At 49.2% G+C, this 25598-nt stretch overlaps 3 protein-coding genes across 5 annotated transcripts; 1 reads left to right on the top strand and 2 right to left on the bottom strand.

The window, feature by feature from the left end:
• Aaas (aladin WD repeat nucleoporin) lies at window positions 1-12864 on the top strand. 3 transcript variants are annotated; one of them, XM_036207649.1, is made up of 16 exons: window positions 1-970; window positions 1376-1503; window positions 3657-3712; window positions 3988-4079; window positions 4226-4272; window positions 5105-5203; window positions 6810-6953; window positions 10398-10518; window positions 11007-11131; window positions 11267-11327; window positions 11468-11558; window positions 11674-11767; window positions 11844-11911; window positions 12216-12297; window positions 12407-12491; window positions 12617-12864. In XM_036207649.1, the coding sequence occupies exons 1-16, from the start codon at window positions 848-850 to the stop codon at window positions 12839-12841; spliced, it is 1641 nt and encodes a 546-aa protein (XP_036063542.1). In that variant the 5' UTR covers window positions 1-847; the 3' UTR covers window positions 12842-12864. The 3 variants fall into 3 exon arrangements, with proteins under 3 accessions (XP_036063542.1, XP_036063543.1, XP_036063545.1); XM_036207650.1 differs by having other exon boundaries at window positions 903-1080; XM_036207652.1 differs by lacking the exons at window positions 1-970; window positions 1376-1503 and adding an exon at window positions 1013-1325.
• A 731-nt stretch (window positions 12865-13595) lies between these two features.
• On the bottom strand, window positions 13596-20192 carry Myg1 (MYG1 exonuclease). The gene is made up of 7 exons (XM_036207653.1): window positions 19809-20192; window positions 19568-19680; window positions 17146-17305; window positions 14409-14561; window positions 14188-14310; window positions 13910-14091; window positions 13596-13819 (listed from the first exon to the last, which is right to left on the bottom strand). The coding sequence occupies exons 1-7, from the start codon at window positions 20025-20027 to the stop codon at window positions 13621-13623; spliced, it is 1149 nt and encodes a 382-aa protein (XP_036063546.1). The 5' UTR covers window positions 20028-20192; the 3' UTR covers window positions 13596-13620.
• An 81-nt stretch (window positions 20193-20273) lies between these two features.
• Pfdn5 (prefoldin subunit 5) lies at window positions 20274-24953 on the bottom strand. Its single transcript, XM_036207654.1, has 6 exons — window positions 24816-24953; window positions 24525-24627; window positions 24203-24234; window positions 22784-22858; window positions 22588-22693; window positions 20274-20484 (listed from the first exon to the last, which is right to left on the bottom strand). The coding sequence occupies exons 1-6, from the start codon at window positions 24885-24887 to the stop codon at window positions 20408-20410; spliced, it is 465 nt and encodes a 154-aa protein (XP_036063547.1). The 5' UTR covers window positions 24888-24953; the 3' UTR covers window positions 20274-20407.
• Between the last annotated feature and the right edge of the window lie 645 nt (window positions 24954-25598).

Raw genomic sequence — 25598 nt, 5'->3', positions numbered from 1 at the left:
CAGACTAGCCAGAGCAACATAGTGAGACCCAGTCTCAAAACACCAAAGACAGGGTGGCATGTTTCTCCAGCAGGAGGGGAACTATGAAGTGAACCTTGACCTTTTGATCTTTCTGTCTCATTGGGACTGGAAGGTCTTGCTAATTAGCTGATGCTCACCTAGTTTTCCCTTCTTCCCAGCCTTGGGCCAGCATGCCGTGCCGGTGTCTGGTGTGGATACATCCAGACCCGAGCTGTGTCATGGTGTTACTGGTAATTCAACAGTGCATTTTTGGGGTAATGGCAAGGATTACAGTTTATAGTAGTAATGCACTCAGGAACCGTTACTGTTTTTCCAGTGTCTTTCTCTTTTTAGGACTCCTTTGCCGTTCTGACTGTCCTCTAAGGTTTTCCTGAGTGCAGACAGGATGACAGTCTGTGTTTTCCTCAGGGCTATCCACCGGCCTTGGAGGGTTTAATTAGGTACTTTCCTAAACCTGGCTTATTTCGGGCTTTTTCCGTACCAAGTGAGTGGGAGACGCTGTTGGGGATTCGGAGCTGGAAAAAACAGTAGTCTCAGAGGAAACAAACCCAAACCAAACCGCGGCGCTCTTTACTACTGGTTGGCCCCGCGCCGTGTCCGCGCCGTGCCCGCTCCGTCCGCTAGGAGGCGCGCCAGGAAGTTCCGGAAGTCCGTCCCGAAACCCCACACGGAACTTTCTTCATTGCACTTCCGTTGAGCTTCGCGCTAATGTTTGTCCTCTGCGGCTGCCCGTCCGCAGACGAATCTAGCCCGGGAACTAAGAGTCAGGGGAGCGCGTTCAGCAGTCCGGATCTTGTCGATTCCAGAAGCCTTCCGGACTGGCAAGATGTGCTCTCTGGGGTTGTTTCCCCCGCCGCCGCCTAGGGGTCAAGTCACCCTATACGAGCACAATAACGAGCTGGTGACCGGCAACAGCTACGAGAGCCCGCCCCCCGACTTCCGGGGCCAGGTGGTCCGGTGGGGATGCAGGGGTGGGTCTGCAGAAAGTGGGCATGGTGGCGACCGCGGGCTCTCGGGTTGGAAGCGGGTTGGCTCCCACGGGGGACTGGAGAGAACGGAGTGTGTTTCAGGGCTGGGACTGGCTTCTAGGGGACGCCAAGGCATGGGAGGAGGCTCTAGAAGGGGAAGAGAAAAGGAAGGATGCTTTGCGTCAGGTCTTCTCTAATGTCAGCCCTCGGGTTTGCAGATACGGGCTAAAATTTGTTTTTCTGTTCCACAAGTGTTACATTTGTGGATATGGGAAATGGGGCCGTGGAATCTCTTACGCCTAGTCCAGTCATGGTTGGAGATGGCAGGGAGTTCTGGTAAGATTTGGGGAAGAGACTGACTCCCTTCCCCCACTTCTGAGGTATAGTGGATCAATCTTCCTGTCCTACACCTGACCAAGGATCCCCTAAAAACCCCTGGGAGGCTGGACCATGGTACAAGAACTGCCTTCATCCATCACCGGGGACAAGTATGGAAGAGGTGCATCAATGTTTGGTGAGGCACGGCAGAGGGTTGCGTGGGCCGGGTCTGCAGAGCCTGGAGGAATAAGGTCCCCACGCCTCTTCTTTGGGGTGCTCTTAAAAAGGCTGCTTTATTCAGCCTGTCTTCATCTCTATAACAACACAAATCATATAGATAGCCCATCTACTACCCAAGGCTTTATCAGAAGCTTCATTTATCCCTAAGGCCTTGATTTCTGGTATGATTTTGCAAACCTGCACCCATCTCATGTCTTTCATTATTCGTTCGGAGCTTTTTTTTTTGGGTGGGGTGGGGTGGGGGAGGGTTTCGAGACAGGGTTTCTCCGTGTAGTTTTGGTGCCTGTCCTGGATCTCGATCTGTAGACCAGGCTGGCCTCAAACTCACAGAGACCTGCCTGCCTCTGCCTCCCGAGTGCTGGGGTTAAAGGGGTGCCCTGGTGCCTTCTTCAGAGCTTTTATCTGAAGCTCAGCAGAGTTAGGTAAAGGTTGTATTGGTTCATGCATACATAGTGCACATTGTAAGAGCTGAAGCTATGTTACCTGGTCTCTGGCCGCCATTTATTCTGTCCTCAAATGAAACCTATTTTACAGTATGCTATTAAATAGATGCAAAGGGCTTAGAGGCATGTCCTGGCACATACTAATCCCTTGAAATGTTTGCTGCCACCATTAGTATCATTACTGTTACCTGTAAGAAGGATCCCTGGAAATTAAGTTGCTGGATTCATGAGGTACTTTGTGAGTTATTGCCACATAAAACTAGGTGTGCTGGTGCATGCGTATAGTCTCAGCACTAGGCAGGAGGATCAAAAATTTATTGTCCCTGGGCAGTGGTGGCGCCCACCTTTAATCCCAGCTCGGGAGGCAGAGCCAGGCAGATCTCTGTGAGTTTGAGGTCAACCTGGTCTACCGAGGGAGAGCCAGGACAGGCACCAAAACCACACAGAGAAACCCTGTCTCAAAACAAACAAACAAACAAAAAAGTTTATTGTCATTCCTGGCTGTATAGCAAGATTGAGGCCAGCCGGGACTGCATGAGACTCTATCTCAAAAACAGTCAACCAAATCAAAACAGAGAAACTGGGCAATGGGATTGTGGTAATGGTTCAATACCTGGCACATTATAGGCACATCTGCTGATATAATAATCACTGCTAGAGGGTTCTCAGGATATTGCTCTTTCCCTCACTGATGTCCTAAACAGTCCTCAAGTCTGTGTTCTGCTTCCTAAGTCTCTTCTATATCCTGCAGGCTCAGGCTACTCTATCTTTTTTTCCTAGAGTCCTTAAGCAGCTTGTTAACTGATCTTTTTCTCCATTCTGGACTCCTCTAATTTCAAATGGATCTTTCTGAAATGCTCATGTGATGTTTCCCTTGCTTAAGACACTTTAATGACTTGTCATTCACTGTTTGAAAGTAAGGTTAATGTCGTGTGTCCCCCCCCCCCCCCCCCGCTTCTCTCCCTCCTTCCCTCATTCTTTTTGAGAGAGGGTTTCATCTCAATCAGTATATAGCTCTGACCGGGTTGGCTGAGGACTCACAGGGTTCTTCCTGCATGCTGGAATTAAAGGTGTGAGCCACTATACCCGGCCAGGTGTAACTGACTTGCTCAGAAAGTCCATCAACCCCAATCCGTGAGATTTAGTTGCCTCACCTGTCAGTGGGCAAACTGTCATTTGGGTTAGTATGGTAAGTGAAAGGACAAGGCAGGCATGGTGGCGCACACCTTTAATTTAATCCCAGCATTTGGGAGGCAGAGGCAGGTGGATCTCTGTGAGTTCAAGGCCAACTTGCTCTACAAAGTTAGTTTCCAGGGCAGCCAGGACTGTTACACAGAGAAACCTTGTCTTATTTAAAATGTTCTTTAAATGAGATACTGCCTCATATAGCTCAGGCTGGCCTCATACTTATTGCTAAGGATCTTAAAATTATAATCCTCCAAATTTTACCTACCCAGTGCTGGGATTACAGTCATGTGCTACCACATCTGATTTTAATGTGTTGGTAGGGATTGAACCCAGGGCTTTAGTCATGCTAGGCAGGTACTCTTCAAATGGTGCCACACACGCTCCAACCCTCTTTAATTTACCTTTGTGGAGTGAATGAGACCTGTTAGGGGGACCTGTGACAGTCTGAGAATAATGCTTATCTTTTTCTTCCTGTGAGGCGTGATGTGGGCCTTTTTGGAGTCCTGAATGAAGTTGCAAACTCAGAGGAAGAAGGTAAGCATCCTCTAGTCCCCCTCTACTTGTATAAGCTTATCTCCTTTTCATACTTCCCTCAGACTCACCCTAACACCGGTTGGCCCGACTCCTCCCTTAGGCTGCTTTCTCCTGTCACCCTCTCTTCTGTGTACCCCAGATAACCCAGAGTGGGTCCTGGGAAGAAGGCATCTAGACCCATACATTGCTGGGCACAGAACTGAAGAGTTTTGACTCTGATCTCACTTAAGAGCATGGCTGGTAAGATGTAACCAGAGCTGTCTCTCACCCCACAGTGTATGAGTGGGTAAAGACAGCGTCCAGCTGGGCCCTGGCTCTCTGTCAATGGGCCTCCTCCCTCCACGGCTCCCTGTTCCCACATCTGTCCGTAAGTTTGACCTCCTCCCTGCCTTTCTCCTTTGTGGGCAGGGCTGGTGGGATGACCAGGAGGGTAGGAATGGTGCAGCTCCTCTGTGGGAAGGTTGAGTAGGTGAGCTCCTGTGTATGGTATGTCTGTCTGCCGTGTTCTTACAGCTCAGGAGTGAAGATCTGATCGCCGAGTTTGCCCAAGTAACTAATTGGTGAGTGCACAAACTCTGGCACCCTGTGGCACCGATGTCCTTTGGGGAGAGGAAAAGATCAAGGCAGAGACGCCTGTCTACGTTGTCACCCCTGTCTGGCTAGTTTCATCTCACATTGCTTCAAGCTAGAGTCATTTGGAAAGGGGGAACCTCAATTAAGAAAATTCACTGACTAAATCGGCCTAGGGCAAGTCTGTAGGGTGTTTTATTTGTCTGTTTTCAGCAGTGGGGTGTTTTCTTGATTGATGATTGATGTGGGAAGGCCCAGCTCACTATGGTGGTCCTGGGTGATAGAAGAAAGCAGATTGAAATTTGATATAGTGGTGCACTCCTTTAATCCCAGCACTCAGAGGCAGAGGCAGGTGGATCTCAGAATTAGAGGCTAGCCTGGTCTACATGGTGAGTTATGGACAGCTAGAGCTACATAGTGATACTGCCTCAAAAGCAGAACAAAACAAAAAACCCCACACAGCCACTTACCCTACCTCCCAGAAAGAGGAAAAAAGAAAGCAGGCTGAGCAAGCCAGTTATTGTCAGGACAGCACAGCCTCTGCTCCAGTCCTGCTGCGGTTCTTAGAGCCTTGACTTCCTATCTCACTGCCCCGGGTGCTGGACTACAAGCTATAAGGTGAAGCAAATGCTTCCTCCCCAAGCTGTTTTTGGCTGTGGTGTTTTATCACCGTAGTAGAAACCCTAAGTAAGATACCCTCTCCCCACCCTCAGAAAGGAACAAAAGAAAAACTGAGCATCCCTTTCCTCGTGTGGAAGGGAGTTGGAGTGGCCAGGCTGTTTGTGGGGTGCGTCTACTGACCTCATGCTCATTCCCCCGCAGGTCTAGCTGCTGCTTACGGGTCTTTGCATGGCATCCTCACACCAACAAGTTTGCAGTCGCCCTGCTGGATGACTCCATCCGTGTGTATAATGCCAACAGGTGCGTGGGTGTACGCTCTGAGGTCCAGTTCAGACTGATCTCAGCCTCTGCCATTTGTGGGCTGGTCCATAGAACTCCTAGAATTGGTTGGGGACACTCCACAATAGAATGTGTCCTTTCTATGTCTAACCTTTTTTTTTTTCCTCTAAGATGGGGTCTCTGCTGTTTTTTGTTGTTGTTGTTGTTGTTGTTGTTTTTAAGATTTATTTATTATGTATATAGTACTCTGCCTGCAGGCTAGAAGAGGGCACCAGATCTCATTACAGGTGGTTGTGAGCCACCATGTGGTTGCTGGGAACTGAACTCAGGACCTCTGGAAGAACAGCCAGTGCTCTTAACCTCTGAGCCGTCTCTCCAGCCCATCTGCTCACCTTGAACTCACAGATCCACCTGCCTCTGCCTCAGTACTGGGATTAAAGTGTGCTATGAAGCCAGTGTACATGTAACTTTTATCTTATGCTTCTGCCCCACAATACCCCATGCTCTTGAACCCCAGAAGCGCCCCCCCCCCTTTTTATTTCCCTGTGCTGAAGATCAGACCCAGGACTTTGCACAGGCAAAGTACCAGGGTTACTGCTGAGCTGCATCCTTAGGCCTGAGTCAGCTTTCTTCTTTGTGGCTTTACCTCTTACTTTTTTTTTTTTTTTTTTTTCTCGATACAGGGTTTCTCTGTAGCTTTGGAGGCTGTCTTGGAACTTGCTTTGTGGACCAGGCTGGCTTTGAACTCACAGAGATCCACCTGCCTCTGCCTCCCAAGTGCTGGATTATAGGCATGCGCCACCACTGCCCGGCTTTTTTTTTTTTTTTTGAGATAGGTTTTCTAGTGTAGCCCTGGCTGTCCTGGAACTCAATCTGTAGACCAGACTGGCCTCAAACTCAGCAATCTGTCTTACTCTGCCTCCCAAATGCTGGGATTAAACACATGTGCTAGCACACCTGGCCTGTTTTACCTTCTTTTAGAAAATTAAAATTTTATTTATTTTTTATAATTTATTTTTATTTTATGAGCATTGATTGGAGTTTTGCCTGCATGTGTCTGTGTGTGGGTGTCTGGCCTTCTGGAATTGGAGTTACAGACAGTTGTGAGCTGCTATGTGGATGCTGGGAATTGAACCCTGGTCCTCTGGAAGAGCAGCCAGTGCTCTTAACCTCTGAGCCTTCTTTCCAGCCCTGAATTATTTATTTTTTAAAAAGATTTTTATTTATTTATTAGGTATACAGCATGTATGACTGCAGGCCAGAAGAGGGCACCAGATCTCATTACAGATGGTTGTGAGCCACCATGTGGTTGCTGGGAATTGAACTCAGGACCTCTGGAAGAGGAGTCGGTGCTCTTAACCTCTGAGCCATCTCTCCAGCCTGAATTTTATCTTTTATGTGTCTGAGTGTCTCCCTGCATCTCTGCTTGTGCACTGTGTGCATGCACTGTCTGTGGAGGTCAGCAGAGGGCAGCATGTTCCCTGGGACTGGAGGTACAGACAGTGGTGAGATGCCATGTGGGTGCTGGGAATTGAACCCAGGTCCTCTGGAAGATTATCCAGTGCTTTTAGCCATCTCTCCAGTACCTTGTTCCCTGCTTTGACTCAGTTTCCCCTCTTTACCCCAGCACTATAGTTCCCTCCCTGAAGCATCGTCTACAGCGAAATGTGGCAGCACTGGCCTGGAAGCCCCTCAGTGCCTCTGTGCTGGCTGTGGCCTGCCAGAGCTGCATCCTCATCTGGACCCTGGACCCCACCTCCTTGTCCACCAGGTGAGCCCCGGCAGCAGCCTGTCCTGCCCTGTCTGGAGGGTCATGCCAGGGGCCTGGGGGGGGGTGCTCTTCCAGTGCTGTGGAGGAGCAGTCTAAGGTCAGAACACACCTGTCAGTCAGAGTTACAGAAGTAGAGCAGAGACAAATACTAACAATTGGAACAATCACCAGTCAGTGCTGGTGCACGCCTGTAATCCCAGCACTGGGAGGTAGAGCCAGCCTGATCTACAGCGTAAGTTCCAGGACAGCCAGGGCTATGCAGAGAAACATTGTCTAGGAGGCTAGGGGAATAATCTCTGTGAGAACTAAATACAAAACCAGAAAATTCTAAAATTATAAATAAATAAGAAAACTTGGGGCTGGAGAGATGGCTCATAGGTTAAGAGCCTTGGCTGCTCTTCCAGAGGTCCTGAGTTCAATTCCCAGCAACCACATGGTGGCTCACAAACATCTGTAATGAGATCTGGTGCCTGGCCTGCAGGCATACATGCAGACAGAACACTGTGTACATAATAAATAAACCTCTTTAAATTTTTTTATAAACAAATCTTTAAAAAAGAAAAGAAAACCTTTCAGCCAGCTCCAGATGTGGAAAAACTAAGGACAGTCTTACATACCTGCAGCCCCAGCTACTTGGGAGTCTGAGACGTTGGGACCACTTCTCAGAAGGTTGAGCCCAGCCTGTGAGACACCCTGAGACCTGAGAACACCTTAAAAAAAGGAGAGCGGAGTGTGGGTGGTGGTAGAGGAAAAGGGAGATGTGAAAGAGAATAAAAGAGTTATTTTGTTTTGTTTTTCAAGACAGGGTCCCACTATGTAGACCAGGCTGGCCTGGAACTTACTATGTAGACCAGGCTGGCCTTAAGCTCACAGAGAATGCTGGGATTAAAGATATGTGCCACCACGCCTGGCATTTTCTTTTTTTAAGAAAGTACATTTACTTATTGTATGTCTGGGGACAGATGCCACAGCTCAAGCGTGGACATGAGGACAGTTTTGGGGAGTTACTGTGTACGTCACAGGTCTTCAGGATTTAGGGCCGCCTCTGCGCCCTCCTCCTTTTTTGTTTCTTTTACTTCTCTCCTGCCAGCCCTGTTTTAGCATAATCTTTATAGAGAAGTTATGAAATTTCTGTTTCAGTGTACTTCTTTTTTTTGACAGTGTCTTCCTTTGTAGCTCTGGTTGGCCTAGAACTTGCTATGTAGACCAGGCTAGTCTTGAGCTCATGGAGATCGACCTTTCTCTGCTTCCTGAGTGTTGGGATTAAAGGGTGATCACCATGCCTGGCTGGTTTCAGTATATTCTCAATGCAAACTGAGAAGCTGACATCTGCCCATTCCTTTGCTTTTGTTTGTTTGTTGAGACACTTTCTCTGTGTACCCTTGGCTGGACTTGAACTACAGAGATCGGCCTGCCTCTGTGTCCTAAGTGCTAGGACTAAAGGCGTGCACCACCGGGCTGTCCACTGCTATTAACTAAGCCTAGAAATACTTAGTTCTCACCAGAGTTTGTTTCTTTCTTTTCTTTTGGAGCTGAGGATCGAACCCAGGGCCTTGTGCTTACTAGCAAGCGCTTTACCACTGAGCTAAATCCCCAACTCCTAAAAAAGTATTTTTAATTGTACAAAATGGCATAAAACATTGGCACTGTGGTAATACTGAGTCATGTGTCTGGTGGTTTATTGAGACAGGGTCTAATATAGACGACACTGATCTCAAATTTAAGTCTAGGTAGGGCTGGCCTTGAACTCTTGATCTTCCTGCCTTCACCTCCTGAAAGGACAACAGGAATATACCACCACACTCAGCTTCTAGGAAAATTCTTTTACGGTTTATTTAATTTTTATTTTTTGGTTTTTCAAGACAGGGTTTCTCTGTCTAGCCCTGGCTGTCCTGGAACTCGATCTGTAGACCAGACTGGCCTCAAACTCAGGGATCTACCTGCCTCTGCTCCCAAGTGCTGGAATTAAAGAGGTGTGCCACCACTGCCTGTTTTGTTTTTAATTTTATGCATATGGTATTTTGCCTGTGTGTTTGTCTATGTACCATGTGCACACAGCACCTAAGGCAGCCAGAAAAGGGTGACGCACCCTGGGACTGGAGTTACAGCTGGCTATGAAGTACCATGTGGGTGCTGGGAATTAAACTTGGATCCTCAGGAAGAGCAGCTAATGCTCTTAACCATTGACCCATCTCTCTATCCCCCTTCCTAGGAAATTAAAAAAAAAAAAACAAAAAAAAAAACTATAAGGAGAAGCCAAGAAAGTTTCATGACAAGTAAAGTAACAGTTCCTGTAGAAGGGAGGGTCCAAAAGGTTGTCTTCCCTTTAAAATGTTTCCACTTAGAGTGGGGAATCGGCTCAGGAGGTGGTCTGATGCCCTCTTCTGGCCATCATGGGCACTACATACACGCCAAACAGTCACGCACATAAAACAACATAAGATTTACTTTTGATCACAAGTTTGCGTCACATACACTTTACAGGGACAGAGGAGCCACGGAGGGTGAGTGGGAGCACTGAGCTGACTTGATAGTTACATTCACTGTAAAGTTGAGTCACTGTCAGTGGCCCAGGGCCACAGGAATTAAAAGTGGGTGGAAAGGGAAGAGCCAGGCCCCAGGGATGGAGGTCAGTCCACAGTCAGCTCTTTTTGGTAAACAGAAAGCTGTGGGCACTTGGAGGTGGGAGGTGTTCTGACAAGGAGAGGGGATTGGTGGGGGGATTGAGAAAAGAGAAGCTTCTCTTTGAGGTAATGTCATTGGTGACCCAGCCCAGTGGGGAGAGGCACCCCAGCTTCGTCTCTTTTACACTCACTGCCGGGAGCAGTCCTCTGCAGGTCTGCCCTGCAGCTTGTGCCTTGTTTGTTTTGATTTTTCAAGACAGGGTTTCCCTGTGCAGCCCTGGCTGTCCTAGGACTTGCTCTGTAGCCCAGGCTGGCCTCGAACTCACAGAGATCCGCCTGCCTCTGCCTCCCGAGTGCTGGGGTTACAGGTGTGCACCATACAGCCAGCTTTTTGATCCTGGTTCCTACCCTGCAAATCATGAGTTCTCCATAGGTCTTCCCCTTAACATCCACCACCATCCTTTATTCTTCCCAACCTGGACTGAGGTTAGAGTAAATTAGGTTCTAGCAAAAGCAAGGAAACAGAATTGGGACAGGGCATTTCCGTTTTGTGGTGTGGGTGCTGGCAGAGGCCAGGAGAGGGCGTTGATCCCCTGGTGGAGTTACAGGTGGTTTTGAGCCCTGAGTGCTGGAAGCTAACCCCCTCCGGGACGCAGCAAGTGTTCTCAGTCACTTACCCTCTCCGGCCCCTTGATGCGTGTGTTTACCGTTTTTGTTTTTTCAAGATGGGGTTTCTCCCCAGTGTTGGGATCAAAGGCGTGCGCTACCCCCACCCCCCATTTATCATCTTTTTATCCTATCCCTTTTGTTTATTCCACAGACCCTCTTCTGGCTGTGCCCAGGTATTATCTCACCCTGGGCACACACCAGTCACCAGCTTGGCTTGGGCCCCCAATGGGGGGCGGCTGCTCTCTGCCTCACCTGTAGATGCTGCTATTCTGGTGAGTGGCCCCCACCCTTCAGTGCTGAGACAAGAGCCTTCTTCATCTGGTGGTGGAAAGCTTGGCAGAGCAAGATTGTTGTCTGTCTTCAGTTTATACAGTGAAGGGGGGATCAGTTCTTAGACTGTCAGTCAACCTGTACTGTCACCCTAAGCCCAGGTCTTTGGGTTGAGAAGGCCCTTCTTGATGCTTCCTCTTCTCTGGGCCTTGTGCATGGAACAGAGCAGCCTAAGTGAGCTGACTGATAGTGCTTTGAGTTTCTGGGTTTTTTTGTTTTTGTTTTTAAAGATTTATTTATTTGTTATGTATACAGCATGTGTGACTGCACGCCAGAAGAGGGCACCAGATCTCATTACAGGTGGTTGTGAGCCACCATGTGGGTGCTGGGAATTGAACTCAGGACCTCTGGAAGAGCAGTCGGTGCTCTTAACCTCTGAGACATCTCTCCAGCCTGCTTTGAGTTTCTGTACCACTTCCCTGTCTCTTAGGTGTGGGATGTCTCAACAGAAATCTGTGTCCCCCTTCCCTGGTTCCGAGGAGGAGGGGTTACCAACTTGCTGTGGTCCCCAGATGGCAGCAAAGTCCTGGCTACTACTCCTTCAGCTGTCTTTCGGTGAGTGGGTGAAGTTGAGGGAAGCCAAGATCCAAGAGAAAAGCTTCTGGACCTGACCCTGGGGGATGCAAGGTGGGTGGGACAGTCCAGGTTTGGAGCATGAAGGCCCTACCCTGTAATCTTTCTCTGGCCCAGAGTCTGGGAGACCCAGATGTGGACTTGTGAGAGGTGGCCCACTCTCTCAGGGCGCTGTCAGGTAAGAGGGGCCTGTGACTCACAGACGCTGGGAGGAAGGGGATTTTAATGGGCCTGGCTCTCCCTTGCATGGTTCCCCACTTCTCTCCTGTATTAGTCCCCCTATAGACCGTTTCTCCTGGCTTTTCCCTCCTTCCCCAGACTGGCTGCTGGAGTCCGGATGGAAATCGTCTGCTGTTCACGGTTCTGGGGGAAACGCTAATTTACTCCTTGTCATTCCCAGCACGATGTGGTGAGTTTTAACTTTCAGAATGCAGAGTTTGTGGGGTGATCTGAGGGAGACAGCAGGTGGAAGGGCGCACTGAGGGATGAAGGATACAGAAACCCAGGAAACCTCTGCCCTCCAGGAACAGAGAAGGGACGTGTTGGAGGCGCGAAGTCAGCAACAATCGTGGCAGATCTTTCTGAGACAATAATACAGACACCAGATGGAGAGGAGAGGTGGGTTTCAGTGCCTGTGGGAGGAGTGGTGAAGAGTTGGAAGAGCCACACTGAATGCCCATCCTGTCCTGCACAGGCTTGGCGGGGAGGCCCACTCCATGGTTTGGGACCCTAGTGGTGAACGTCTGGCTGTGCTCATGAAAGGTAAGGAGCCAGAGAATGAGCTTGCTTTCATTGAGACAGGGTCTCATTGAGTAGTCCTGGTCAACCTGGAACTCAATGGTAGATCCTCCTGCCTCCGCGTGCTAGGTTAAAGGTGTATACTATTCCACCCAAATAGAGAAAGGGCTTTTTGTTTTGTTTTTTTAAGACAAGGTTTTCTCTGTGTAGCTCTGGCTGTCCTGGAACTCGCTTAATAGGTTTGAACAGCCCCAGGGCTGCTGTTCCCTGCCCTCTGGGACCTGGCTTCCAGACTTCCCTGTTTTATTAGCTGACCCATTTCTTACAGGAAACCCACGGGTACAGGATGGGAATCCCATCATCCTCCTTTTTCGAACTCGAAACAGCCCCGTGTTTGAGCTTCTTCCCTGGTAAGTGCAGAGCAGACCTCTGGGCCTGGCTCTACAGCACCTTCTCATATGTAACTGCACGACTTCCCTGCCGCCACTGGACTCTCACCTCTTCCTCTTCTTGCCATAGCGGCGTTATTCAGGGGGAACCAGGGGCCCAGGCTCAGCTCATCACTTTTCATCCTTCCTTCAGCAAAGGGGCCTTGCTCAGTGTGGTGAGTAGATCGGACTAGGCTCGTGTGCATGCGTGTGTACATGTCTTCTGAATGGCTGGAGGCCCAACGGTGAGGCCACTGTTGGGTTCACACTCTTGACCTATCTTTCTACCCATTTTCTGCAGTGCTGGTCCACAGGCCGAATCGCTCATATCCCTCTGTACTTTGTCAATGCCCAGTTTCCACGCTTTAGCCCAGTGCTTGGCCGGGCTCAGGAGCCCCCAGCTGGAGGTGGCGGCTCTATTCATGATGTGCCACTGTTTACTGAGACATCATCCACCTCTGCCCCTTGGGACCCTCTTCCAGGACTGCCACCTGCTCAGCCCCACTCCCCGCGCTCATACTTGTAAATAAAGTCAGTTTTCTACTCATTTACCAGGCTGCTTTTTTTTCTTTTCTTTTTAAATTTATTATATTTGTGTTTTAATTTTACATCTCAGCCATGGTTCCCCTGTCAGGCTTTGTTTTTTTTAGAATGTTGCTGGTTATAGTAGAAAAAAAGGAGCGGGACTATGGACCAAGATTCTGCTTTCTAGCTACCTGTGAACGTGATCAAGTTATTTAGTCCTCAGATGGCTTGTTGTTGTTGTTTTTTATTTTATCTTTTTTTTTTTTTTAAGATTTATTTATTTATTATGTATACAGTGAGTGTTCAGCCTGCTGGCCAGAAGAGGGCACCAGATCTCTTACTATAGATGGTTGTGAGCCACCATGTGGTTGCTGGGAATTGAACTCAGGATCTCTGGAGGAGTAGCCAGTGCTCTTAACCTCTGAGCCACCTCTCCAGCCCTTCTCTTTATTTTTTAAGATTTAATATTTTGTGTGTGTGTTGCCTGCATGTACATATGTGTAACATAGGTGTGTCCAGTGCCCATAGAGTCAGAAGAGGGTTGGATCCTCTGGAACTGGAGTTACAGTTATGTGATCTCCTATGTGGATGCTGGGAATTGAATCTGATTCCTCTCCAAGAGCAACAATGCTCTTAACCACTGAGCTATCTCTCCAGCCCACTAGGATGGTTGTCAAACGGTTTGCAAAGCAAGCTGAACAGCAGTGGAAATATCCAGCATAGGGCCCTGTACATAGGGCCCTGCACTTATCAAATCTGAGAAAATCACCAGGTGAAGTTTTATTGGACTGTAGCCTTTGTAAGGGGCGTAGGTGCTGGGTGCTGGGCAAGAGTGGCACAGGCCATGTTCAGGGCACCTTCTCGAGTGTGGTGCCCACCAATGAAGCCACTGGCATGAACAAAGATGCAGCCAGGGATCCCACTGACTTGATCCAGGGCCTCATCCCGAAGTCCCCGCCACGGCTCTGGCAGGGGCAGCCTATGTAAGAACAAACAGGCATGAGGAGGTAAGGGTGGCAGACTCCAGCAGTGCTGAAACAGATGTGAAGGGTAGTTTTGGGGGACTCACCGGCTTTGGAATGAGTGAGGCTCCTTGGGTACACACTGGACTCGCCACTGTCCAGCCTGATCAGTGTAGATAACAAAGGCGATGGCCGCTGGGGGGGACAGCTCAGACTCTAGGTGGTAGAGATGCTCCTTCCAAGGGCATCCACCTTTTGCCAGTTCCACTATCTTCCCACTCGAGTCTACCTGAGAGGGAAGTAATGTGAGGTTTGGAGAAGCAGAAGGCCCGGTTGACCAGATGGTCCAGAAGTGTCCTGGCCCCAGACCATTTCCCAGCTCTACCTTGAATCGCTGGGCCAGGGCCTCCTCTACCAAGGCGCGGGCTGGCAGCCAGCTGTGCTGGTAGAAATGCAGTCTCTGCAGAAACTCCTCTTGCACCAGGTCCATGGCACGCCTGAACCCTGGCTGGGAAAGGTTGAACCACAAATCACACTGGGCACTGGATTCCACTTCACAGGACTGGCAGGGCAGCTGTTCTTACTCTGTCCTCAGGCTCTCCTTACCTCAGTGTCTTGGTTGGGCTGGTTCCAGGTGGGATTAAGCCGAGCAACCCGGGCACTCAGTGTAGTGGTCAGCGCGTACCGAGGCTCCCCTTCTTCCCACTGAGAGATCCCATTGTCTACTGCGTCCACCTCTTCCACGAAGTTCTCGTACATCTGAAGCAGTGGCAAGGGGGGTGCATTTGAGGACACCCATCATCGTAAAGTTGGCGTAGGTTTCACAGAATGTACATACACACTTCCTACAACAGCCCTGAGTGTTTCACCATTGACCAGATGGGCAGAGGGAGGAGGAGGGAGGAGGCAGCTCAGTATTAGGACTGGAATTCAGGTCACCTGGCTTCTTAACACAAGGGGCTGTATCACCTGTGGCCAAGGCCAGCATGTGTGCAGAGGGAGCCAATGACTTTTTTAATTTTCATTACTTTTTTTAAATTGTCAGTGCTGCTCTGCATGTATGCCTGCAGGCCAGAAGAGGGCACCAGATCTCATTATAGATGGCTGAGCCACCATGTGGGTGCTGGGAACTGAACTCAGGTCCTCTGGAAGAGCAGCCAGTGCTCTTAACTGTTGAGCCATCTCTCCAGCCCCCATTAAAAATTTTTTTAAGCTGGGCATTGTAGCACACATGTTCAATCCCAGCACTCAGGAGGCAGAGGCAGGCAGATCTCTGTGGGTTTAAGGCCAACCTGGTCTACATTGTGAGTTTTAGGACAGGCAGGACTACATAGTGAGATCCTGTCTCACAAAAAAAAAAAAAAAAAAAGGTTTTAAATTCGTTTTTATGTATATGGGTGCTTTGCTTACATGTGTGCCTGTGCACAGTGTTTGCCTAGTGCCAGTGGAGGCCAGACAAGGGCATCAGATCCCCTGAAACTGGAGTCACAGATGTTTGTGAAGCACCATATGGATGTTGGGAACGGAATCCTGTCCTCTGGAAGAGGATTCTGTGCCCTTACCCTCCAGACTGGCTATGACTTTTGAACAAGGATTTCAGTCCTAGGAAGGATTGTGGAAATGGATTCCTGGGCCAAGGGAGGGAAGAGTATGTTGGAACTTGTTGATGGACATAAGGGCTGAGACAGGGGCTTTGAGATGAACCCATAAGATACTATATTTTGTCAGCAGCTGCAACATTTGAGTCTGAAGAAACAGTAGAATAATGCCTCAAATTCTAGGACAGAGCCATCGAGATATTGTTGAGAAACTCCCCTACAAAACGTGTAGAAAGAGCACTAACCTCAGAGAGAATCGAAAAAGTTAACTCCTTCCTGAATAGCACCTCCTGTCTGTTCCAAGGCCTTGATACTCACTTAAAACTGGCTTAATCAAGTTGGGCAGTGGTGGCACATGCCTTTAATTCCCGCACTTAGGAGGCAGAGGCAGAGGCAGGCAGATCTCTGAGTTTGAGGCCAGCCTGGTCTACAGAGATCTAGAACAATCAGGGCTACACAGAGAACCCTTGTCTCCAAAAACAAACAAACTAAACCTGGCCTAATCCGCTACTTGGAAATAGCACCAGCAGAGGAATAAATGACCCCAGTGGTCTAAAGCCATGGCATTACCTATTCACTTCTTCCCCTGTGGTACACACAGTGGGAACAGATGCTGGAGAACTAGCCTTGAGGTCTAAACTAAACAGCCTACCTACCCAGAGCTGCTGGGACCTGGATGAATCAGGTTTGACCAGTGAGTTTCACAGGAATAGAGTTACATATTGTCCTTGGTACTATTTGGCCTGAACCTGAAGATGCAGCTGTAATCTGTTCCTTTCCTCCTGAGCCTGTCGACTCCTGTGTCACCAGTGAATTATGGAGATGCTGAGAGATGATCAACAGTCAGGGAGCCAGCGTCTCTGAGCCTAATGCCTCAAGTGTAAGCAGCCCTATCTGTTTACTGAGAAATGTTGAATAATTCTTTTGTTTGTTTGGTCTGGTTTTTGAGTCAGGATCCAGGTTGGCCTGCAACTCAAGATCTTCTTATCTAAGCCTCTCAAGTGCTGGGAAACGGGTGCACCACCACACCTGGAATAAAAAGAATGGAAAACGCTGCTTTCAAGGCCCTTCCCCACATGGTGTGGTAGTATACAACAGGAATAGTTCCAGCCTTTAAAGAGGGTGAAGCAAGCATACTGCTTAAGTCATAAGTTCAAGGCCAGCCTGAGCAACATAGGCAGAACCTATATCAAAATAATAACGTACTAAGACCCCTTTCCTATATATTAATGCCCAGTCCTCACTCCCCACTCCAGGATGGAGGCTGGGAAGGAAGAAGAACATGCCTGATGGGGAGGGTGACTGTCGGGTTCCTGTGCTGGTCTGAGTAGGAATGGCCCCACAGGCACTACTTGAGAAGGATTAGGAGGTGTGGTCTCGATGGAGGGAGTGTATCACTGGAAGTGGGCTTTGAGGTTTCAAAAGACCAAGACATGCCCAATGTCACTCTTCCCCTCCCTGCCAATCTGGATGTAGAACTTCTTCAGGGCTGTCGGCCTGCACGCCAATATGCTCTCCATCTTGATATGGACTAAGCCTCTGAAACCACAAACAAGCCCCAGTGAAATGCTTTCTTTGTAAGAGTTGCTGTGGTCATGTGTCTCTTCACAACAACAGAACACTGACTAGGACAGTCCCCTACGGTCCAGTCACTGACCAGAGGCCTAGTCCGGTGCTGCACCAGGGCCACTCCCAGCCAGCCGGTGGGAATGTGTCTATAGGACATCTTTGTCCTCAGGCCCTACCTTGTCATAGAGGGTATCCACCACGCTGTCCTCTTCACTAGTGCCCAACAACTGGGCCAGTAGCTTATGCCCGAAGTGCAGATAGACAAGCCCCGCACTGCTCAGCTTGGTGTGCCACGGCTTTCCAGGGCACAGGGAACTCATGGTTTCCGTAAAGGTCCTGAGGAGCACAAGGAGGGCTGAGGTGAGGGACCTGGTCCACGAGTCTAGGGTGTATGTGCAAGTTTACAGGTGGACACCCGGGTATCAGCAGGATGGGGATGCTGTAGGAATGGGGAGAAGAAAACCCACCCACAAGATGTTAGCTTTTCCTCCAGTGCCAACATAGGCCATGAAAGCTTCTATTCCTTCATTCACAGACAATGGTTGGAATCCATGGCTTACTGTATGCCAGGTTTTGTGTTTTGCATTTTGTGTATTAAGGAGGAAAAGCTAAAATCCTGTCCTTTCAAGTTCATCTGTGGGAGGTGGAGAAACAGCAGACCCAGCCCTTTATGTGAAAAGGGGGCAGTGTCTGCCTATAAACTACACACATCCTCCTGTACATTTTCTGGTTTGGTTTTTGAAGTCAGGCTTTCTCTTGTGTAGCCCTGGCTGATCTGGAACTCGCTTTGTAGACCAGGCTGGCTTCAGCTCAGGAGATCTGCCTGCCTCTGCTCCTAAGTGCTTGGATTAAAGCTCTGCTCAGGTGCTGGATTAAAGGTGTGCACCACCACGACCAGCTATAATTTCTTCCACTTGATGGGACTAGGTTTTATGTGATCCGGGCCAGGATCACACTTGCTCACAGATGACCTTTAACTCATGACCCTCCTGCCTTTACTTCCTAAGTGCTGGGGTTATAGGTGTGCCCTTCAGCCTTCCTCCTTCTTTATCTTTCAGAACATCTCTAGATTAATTACAATGCCCAATAGGATGCAGATGTTAGGTAAGTAGGCGGTATACTTTAGAGGACAAGAGCCTGTTTGCACTCCATATAGATGCTCTTTACTAAAGAAGCCAGGCATGGTGGTGCTCCCAGCACCCGGGAGGCAGAGGCAGGCGGATCTCTGTGAGTTCAAGGCCAATCTGGTCTACAGAGCGAGTTCAGGACAGCCAAGGCTACACAGAGAAACCCTGTCTGGAAAAACTGCAAACAAACAAAAACACAACATAAGGAAACAAATTTTCCTAAATTGGAAGGAAGAGTTGTGAAATTTTGGATGAGGAAAATGAAGACACAGGAAAAGCTTATTTTAGAAGTGGGGACAGAAGTGTGAGCAGGGGACAGAAGTGTGAGCAGGTGCTATAGTGTGGGAGAAGTGTGGACACTCACAGAAGTGTGAGCAGGTGTTAAGAGTGTGTGGACACTCACCGAAGTGTGAGCAGGTGTTTGAGAGAAGTGTGGACACTCACAGAAGTGTGAGCAGGTGTTTGAGTGTGGGAGAAGTGTTTCAGTGGTCATTTTCATTTCTGTTGCGGTGATAAAACACTTGACCAAGGGGCTCTCAGGTTAAGAGTACCATCTGCTCTTCCAAAGGACTGAGTTCAGTTCCCAGCACCCACCTGGCAGCTCACAACTGTCTCTAACTCCAGTTCCAGGGACCTGACACCCCCACACAGACAGACATGCAGGCAAAACACCAACATTTATAAAATGAAAAAAACAAAACAAAACAACAAAAATAAAAAAAAACCACCTGACCAAAATCAAATTGAGCGAAAAGGTTTATTTTAGCTCACAATGTCAGTGTACAGTCTACCACAGCCAGGAAGGCAGCAGGAACTTCACGAGCCCATGCATGCTTCTAGTGCCTGGCTTACTTTTAACTCATGCAGTCTAGGAATTTGTGCCTCCCACGTCAAAGTAATCAAGATATCCCACAAACACACCCACCGGCCAGCCTGATCTGGATAACCCCTCACTGAACCAATTTCCAGGTTATTCTAGAATCCAGGTGTGTCAAGTTGATAATGCAAACTAACCATCATGGGGCTGGGGATGGTAAGAGCTGGTTGCTCTTGCCTGGGAGGCAGGTTCAATCCCCTACATCCACATGATGGCTCACAACCCTCCCTTACTCGGATTCCAGGGGATCCTGACACCTTCTGACCTCTGCGGGCACCGATGCACTTGGTGCAGACATGAATTCAGGCAAAACACCCATACACATAAAATAAAACACAAAGCAAAAGGCCACCGCAGTGGACTGTCCCGGAATTAGAAGGGTTCAGCTGCCCGGGGCAAGAGCAAATGAATGGATAGCTGCTGGCCAGGAAAAGAGCTAAGGCAAGAGGGGCCTGAGGGGGGGTTCCAGGCCCAGGAGCAGGAGGCCCGATGCAAGCAAGATTTCAGTCCCGAGCCATTAGGCGTTTGGTTCAGGCAGTTATGGACTTGGGCAGTGCAAGGCAGGAAGGTCAGAACAGGTGTTTGTGAACTCACCTCTGGTGATGATCATAACGGTGTTTCAGAGGGTTGTACTCGCCACCCACGTCCACCACGATGTCACACGAAGCCAGTTTTTCAGGGTCCCGAGTCCGCACAATCTCGGCATCCTGGAGACAGAGAGGGGCGGTGAGGCGGGAGTCAGCGGTAGGGTTTCCAGGGGTGTGTCCGGGGAGGGCGGTGCTCAGGCTGGTGCTCAAGCACCAGAGGGAAGCAGGCCAGGGGCGCAGGTCCGTACCCTGTACTCTGGCAGGAGGCGGAGCAACGCGCAGGCCAGAGCCTCGTCGCAGTGGAAGGTGCCGTTGTGCGTCCCAATTCGAGGCGGTGCCATGAGCTTGTGGCGAGGCTTTTTAGGGGGCGAAACGGACTCTGGGCCGAGCATGCGATGCTGGGTTTGGAGGACGGAGCGCAGCGGCAGTAACAGCTTTAGGACACCACTCCGGAAGCGACAACCCATGTGGTTCCCTTTGTGGGAAGGCAGGCCCGGAAGAGGAAGTGTCTAGAGCAACTTCATTTCCGCCCGAGTCGTCCCCAGGGCAACCAGAAAAAAGCGTGCACGCTTTCTTCCAGCTCCTCAAAGCCCCAGGTGGAACTTGCTAAGGAAGCGTGGCTAACCCCGTTTCCGGATTCTAGGCAAGAGCTCATCCTCTGGACACTCCAGTCTGTCACCCGCCCCTTGTTTAATGCAAGAAAAAAAACATCGTTTGCCCAGCTGGCACATTTATTAACTCTATAAACACAAGACCCTCTCTTCCCAGACACCAGCAGGCCACTGCCCACAAAGTCCCAGGCCCCTTGAAACAGGGTCCCTTTCTGCTTCATTTCTGCAACACATCCTCAGGCCTTGGCAGTCGCCTGAGACGCTCCCAGGGCTGTGAGCTGCTGGATCTTCTGGCTCATCATTTCCATGACAGCTAAGAGTGAAGAGAGAAGAGTCACACCCTAAGCAGGACCTTTAGGGAGGACCCAAGGTGAGGAACACTAAGGGGATTGTGGAGGAGCGCGCGCACACACTGAGAGTCTACAGAGTTAGTCAGTATACTAACCACTGGAATATAGTATAGAACAATGAGACTGTCTCAAAACAAAAACAAAAAGCCACCAACCCTTCCCTGGCTTTAAAATCAAGAGCAGCTTTCCATACCCTTTCCGACTGACTTAGTCGGCGTGAACTGGACCTATACTTTCTTTCTTTTTTTCAAATTTTTATTTATTTACTTTTTGGAGCTGAGGATCGAACCCAGGGCCTTGCACTTGCTAGACAAGCGCTCTACCACTGAGCTAAATCCCAACCCCTATACTTTCATTGTAAATTTCCTGGAGGATTGCTATGTGCAGCCAATGTGGTAATCGCTAATGTTTACTTAGCAGATTTCTATTGTGTTTATAGGCATTTTATCCCAACTCATTAACAAACTTCTCAATCACTCAACACCCAGGATAACACATCAGGACACCAAAGAAAAACAGAAACATCCTTTTGCTGCTGTTGCTGTTGAGACAAGGTCTCTTTACATAACGCCGGCTGACCTCGAACTCACAGAGATCTGCCTGCCTCTGCCTCCCGAGTGCTGGGAGCAAAGGAGCGCATCCAGCAGAGACATGATTACCTCCAAGTTTATGTTACAACCCAAGTTCTTCCTTCGAGCTCGAGTGTGTGTTGTGTCCACCACTATGTGTGGAGACCAAAGGAAACCATGTTATCTTACCTTGTTCTATCATTCTGTCTGTTGAGACAGGGTCTCTCACTGAACCCGAAACTCACCCATCCCACTAGGCTGGCCAGCCAGTGAGCTCTCAGGATCTATTTGTCCCTGTCCTGCTAGCACTGGAGTTACAAGCACTTGGGTCATACTCAGCTTTTTTGTGGGTGCTGGAGATTTGAACTCAAGTCCTTATGCAGCAAGCCCACTGAACCATACCCCCAGCCCTTGGTTGTTTTAATACTTTGTATATGTGTGTGTGCACACACACTCATGTGCACCTGAGTAGATGTATGTGCATCATGCAGGACCTACACAGGTCATATCTCCTGGTAGCGGAGTTATAGGTGGTTGTGAGCTGCCACACGGGTGCTCGGCACTGAACCTGTGCCTTCTGCAAGCCCATTAGTGCTCCTCACCACTGAGCCATTTCTCCAACCCATGCTTTCTGACAGGATCTTGGTGTGTAACCTCGCCTGGCCTCTAACCTGGAATACTCTTGCCTTAGCCTTCTGATTACCCATTTAAATGGATAGCATTGTACATGAACCATCTATGTGTGTGCACACGTTTTATTTATAATTTATATACACATATGCAAACATGTAAGTAAATATTATTATTTTTTTGTGGTGCCAAGGGTTTAACCCATGAAATTTACATGCTATGTTTTTCGAGAAAGGGTTTCTCTGTGTAACAGTCCCAGCTGTCCTGGAACTCACTTTGTAGACCAGGCTGGCCTCAAACTCACTGATACCCACCTGCCTCTGCCTGGGATTAAAGGTGTGCGCCACCACCACTCTTTGCTAGGCACTCTTACTACTGAGCTATATATCCCCAAACCTAAACGAATTATGTCTTTTTTGGGGGTAGGAACAAGAATCTCATGAAGTTTACATTGACCTTGAACTGGCTGTGTAGTAAGGATGATCCCCCTGCCTCTCCTCCTAAGTGATGGAGTCACTGTGTGCTCTTGCCTGAACCTCCTCAGTCCAGGGATTACAGGTATGTCCCATCATGCCTCATGTGATGAATGTTCTTTAGCATGGAGGTAGGAAGGGTCTGGAAGTCCCCTGGGGGCTTGGGAGACAGCTTAACAGCTAAAAGCATTTGCCACACAGGCTGATGACAAGCATTTAGTCTGTAGAACCCAGGATGGAAGGAGAAAACAGAGTCCTGAAAAATTCCCTCCAACCTCCACACATGCACTATGGCACTCATGTGCCTCCCAGCCCCACACACCTCCCAGACAGACAGACAGACAGACAATAATAGATACAACTTTACAAAAGAGGTGCTCTGTGCAGAGCTTACCTTGTTTCATGGCATGCTTCTCCTGCAGAGCTGGCTGGATTTTCTCCATCTGCTTGGTGAGGAAGTCTATCTTCCTTTTGAAGAAGTCCTTGGCATCCTGCGCTGTCTACCAGATCAGAGGTAAATGGAAGAATAAAAGGAAGCCCTGCCCAACACTACCTTCTCAGAGGACATCCACGAACTTCTTACGACTCACCTTCTCCACATAGTAGCCAGTTCCCACATCGATGAGCACATGTTCCACATCATGTAGCTTCCCAGGGACATACATCTGAGAAGCAAGGATTAAGGGAAAACTAGCCCAACATGAGACAGTTTTGTCAGACAGAGCCATAACCCCAAAGTCTCCTTTTCTAAAAAGCTGCAGCTTTTTAGACCAAGCAACAGAGCTGGTTCCCTGTGAAGACAAAAGCGTGAACACTTCTTGTCCCGGCCCCACCTGTCATCCTTGAAGGAGTTCCTGCATTTTCCCATTGGTCTTTCTAGGAAGACCAGAGATGCAACCATGCTTCCCCAAGGTTCTAGAACAGTGTAAGCGGAAAGCCAGCTTCATTTACCCCAACATAAATCCTGATGGGTTGCTACTGATTCTTAATTTTTTTTTTAGGATTGTATGTATGTGCATCATGTGCATGCCTGGGGCCTGCAGAAGTCAGAAAAGGTTGCTGGAATTGGAGCTACCTACACCATGCGTGCACTAGCAACCAAACCAGGTTTTCTATAAGATCATGAAGTACTCTTAACTACTAAGCTATCTCTCTAGAATTATTAATAACTCTTATATTGCATTTACTGGTTTTGTGTACATATTTTCACAAACGTGTATGCCATGGAACATGTGTGGAGGTTGGGAGTTAGTATCTCCTTCCACATGGCGGCTATTGGATTGATGTCAGGTTGTACGTGTTTCTGTACATTTTTACCCACTAAGTGACTTATTTAAATTTGTTTTGGTGCACTGGTGTTACAGTTGTGAGCTGCCATGTGGGTGCTGGGAATTGAACCCAGGTCTTCTGGAAGGGCAGCAAGTACTCTTAACCGCTGAGCCATCTCTCCAGTCCCACATTGTTATTATTTTAATTTACATATTCTTCAAACAGTGCTATTCTTAGGTTCCTCTTTCAGCCTGTCATTTCGTGGATTACTTTCAACAAATGGAAACAATCTAGGTGTCTTACTGAAAGTAGTTTTGGAATGAGCCACAATTAAGCTAACAGAGCCAAGTTCCCAATTTCAATAGCCCACCATTTTCCTATTGCTTTAGCCGACTGCCAGCTTTATCCCCATATTAGATTAACATCCCCACACAGCAAAGAGAAACACGACAAATCAGTTCTTCACTGAACAAAGTATTAAACAGACACTGGTTCCTAGGTTAGACAAGAGAACTGTGAAGTGTGTATGACTCTTTGCTTTTCGAGCCAGGGTTTCTCTGTCTAACAGCCCTGGCTGTCCTGGATCTCGCTCTGTAGACCAGGCTGGCCTCCAACTCACAGAGACCCGCCTGCCTCCGCCTCCCAAGGCGTGCGCCACCACGCCCGGCTATGACTGTTCTTAAAATCACTGAGTGACTGTTAGGAAGAAGGCAAAGTAGCATTTCCTGTGGGAAGGATACAGAACTCGTCAGCGGGACCAGTAATTCTTTTCCTGTGAAAGTAATGAAGACAAACAGCTGGGGCCGGCTGGCCGCTCCCGTGAAGACGGGAAGGGGAGCTCCAGCAGGGCTCAGTGTCCAGACAGTGGAAGGAACAGCAAGAGGTGACGGAGCTGAGGAATGTCCTGTGCATTTCAGCTTTCCGTAGGCAACATGCGGGGGCTCGCCTGGCTATGCACACTGCCTATCGGATAGTTCTCTCTAAGGGAAGCTGGGTTAGGAAGAGGCGAAGGAAGCGGGCGGGCGAGGGTTCCCCAGGCGCCCTCACCCGCCTAGCCCATACCCTCGTTGCTCTTGTTCAGCACGTTCAGACAGTCCTTGGCTTCCACATACTTGGTCTGGACCACCTTGAGCTGAGCAATCGACGTGGACAAGAACTCCACTTCCTACAGAAGCCGGGGGACAAGGGTCAGCTTGGGAAGCCGGGCAGAGAGCGAGGCACGGCCGAGGGGGCGGGACCGGGGACCGGATAGGGGTTTCCCTGGGAAAGGAAGACTCCCCCAACGGCAGGGCGCGGGGCTTCGCGCGGCCGGAGGACGTGCAGCGCGAGGAAGGCGCTGGGACCCGTCCTCACCTGGTCCAGCTGGTTCTTGAGCATTTCCAGTTGTGGCAGATTCAGCTCCGTGATGTTAATCGACTGCGCCATGTTGGGAAGGAGGACTACCGAAGAGGAAGCCGGCTAGAAAGAGACTCTCTAGGCAGCCCCTGCGTTATCTCTGTGGCGCCGCCAGGGGATACGCTCTGCGCCAGCCGTCTCTATGACCGTGTGCCTCTGCGGGGAGATAAGGCTCCCAAGCTTGATTTAGAGACGATAATAGCGCCCTTTCACGGAGTCTACGAGAGCTAGCAGGATTGCAGGGCTTCCGCCTTCAAGGAACTGGAAACTCAAAGTCCCCAGACGCAGCCACAAGACTGTAAAGCTGTATTCGCTACTGCGCGTTGATGGGACAACCCTGGTGACAGACCAGAGGTTAACCCTGGTGACAGACTGGTGTCCTGGCAGAACAGCTAATGTGCTTGTGACAGCGGGGCTTTAACGAGCAAACGAGCGGTGGAAAAAACACTAAAGAGTCACCACTGCCAACCAACAAGTGTGGTGTGTGTGTGTGTGGTCTGACTGAACGTTTTGTCTGCATATGTATAAGTGCGCTGGGTCCCTTGGAGCTGGAGTTACATTTGGTTGCTAGCCTCCATCTGGATGCTGGGAACCGAACCTAGGTCCTCTGGAAGAACAGCCCAGTGCTCTCAACTGCTGAGCATCTGTCTAGACAGCATAATTACGTTACTGTGTGTTGGACATGATTGGAATATAAATGTAAGATATATGCTTCCCCAAAACGTCAACTTAGTTGAAACA

This window comes from Onychomys torridus, chromosome 16 (assembly GCF_903995425.1).
Source record: "Onychomys torridus chromosome 16, mOncTor1.1, whole genome shotgun sequence".
NCBI lineage: Eukaryota > Metazoa > Chordata > Mammalia > Rodentia > Cricetidae > Onychomys > Onychomys torridus.
The sequence above is the reverse complement of the archived record's forward strand: the minus strand, read 5'-3'. Positions and strand labels throughout refer to the sequence as shown.

Bases quoted from the DNA above. Each gene is read 5' to 3' on its own strand.
- Aaas (XM_036207649.1), top strand. From the start codon at position 848: ATGTGCTCTCTGGGGTTGTTTCCCCCGCCGCCGCCTAGGGGTCAAGTC. The intron at 3,713-3,987 runs GTAAGCATCCTC...CTCACCCCACAG, and splicing joins TGCAAACTCAGAGGAAGAAG to TGTATGAGTGGGTAAAGACA. The intron at 5,204-6,809 runs GTGCGTGGGTGT...TCTTTACCCCAG, and splicing joins CGTGTGTATAATGCCAACAG to CACTATAGTTCCCTCCCTGA.
- Myg1 (XM_036207653.1), bottom strand. From the start codon at position 20,027: ATGGGTTGTCGCTTCCGGAGTGGTGTCCTAAAGCTGTTACTGCCGCTG. The intron at 19,681-19,808 runs GTACGGACCTGC...CTCTGTCTCCAG, and splicing joins GCCTCCTGCCAGAGTACAGG to GATGCCGAGATTGTGCGGAC. The intron at 17,306-19,567 runs GTGAGTTCACAA...TGTGCTCCTCAG, and splicing joins CGTTATGATCATCACCAGAG to GACCTTTACGGAAACCATGA.
- Pfdn5 (XM_036207654.1), bottom strand. From the start codon at position 24,887: ATGGCGCAGTCGATTAACATCACGGAGCTGAATCTGCCACAACTGGAA. The intron at 24,235-24,524 runs GTATGGGCTAGG...TTACTTTCACAG, and splicing joins GCTGAACAAGAGCAACGAGG to GAAAAGAATTACTGGTCCCG. The intron at 22,694-22,783 runs GTGAGTCGTAAG...CTGATCTGGTAG, and splicing joins CTGGCTACTATGTGGAGAAG to ACAGCGCAGGATGCCAAGGA.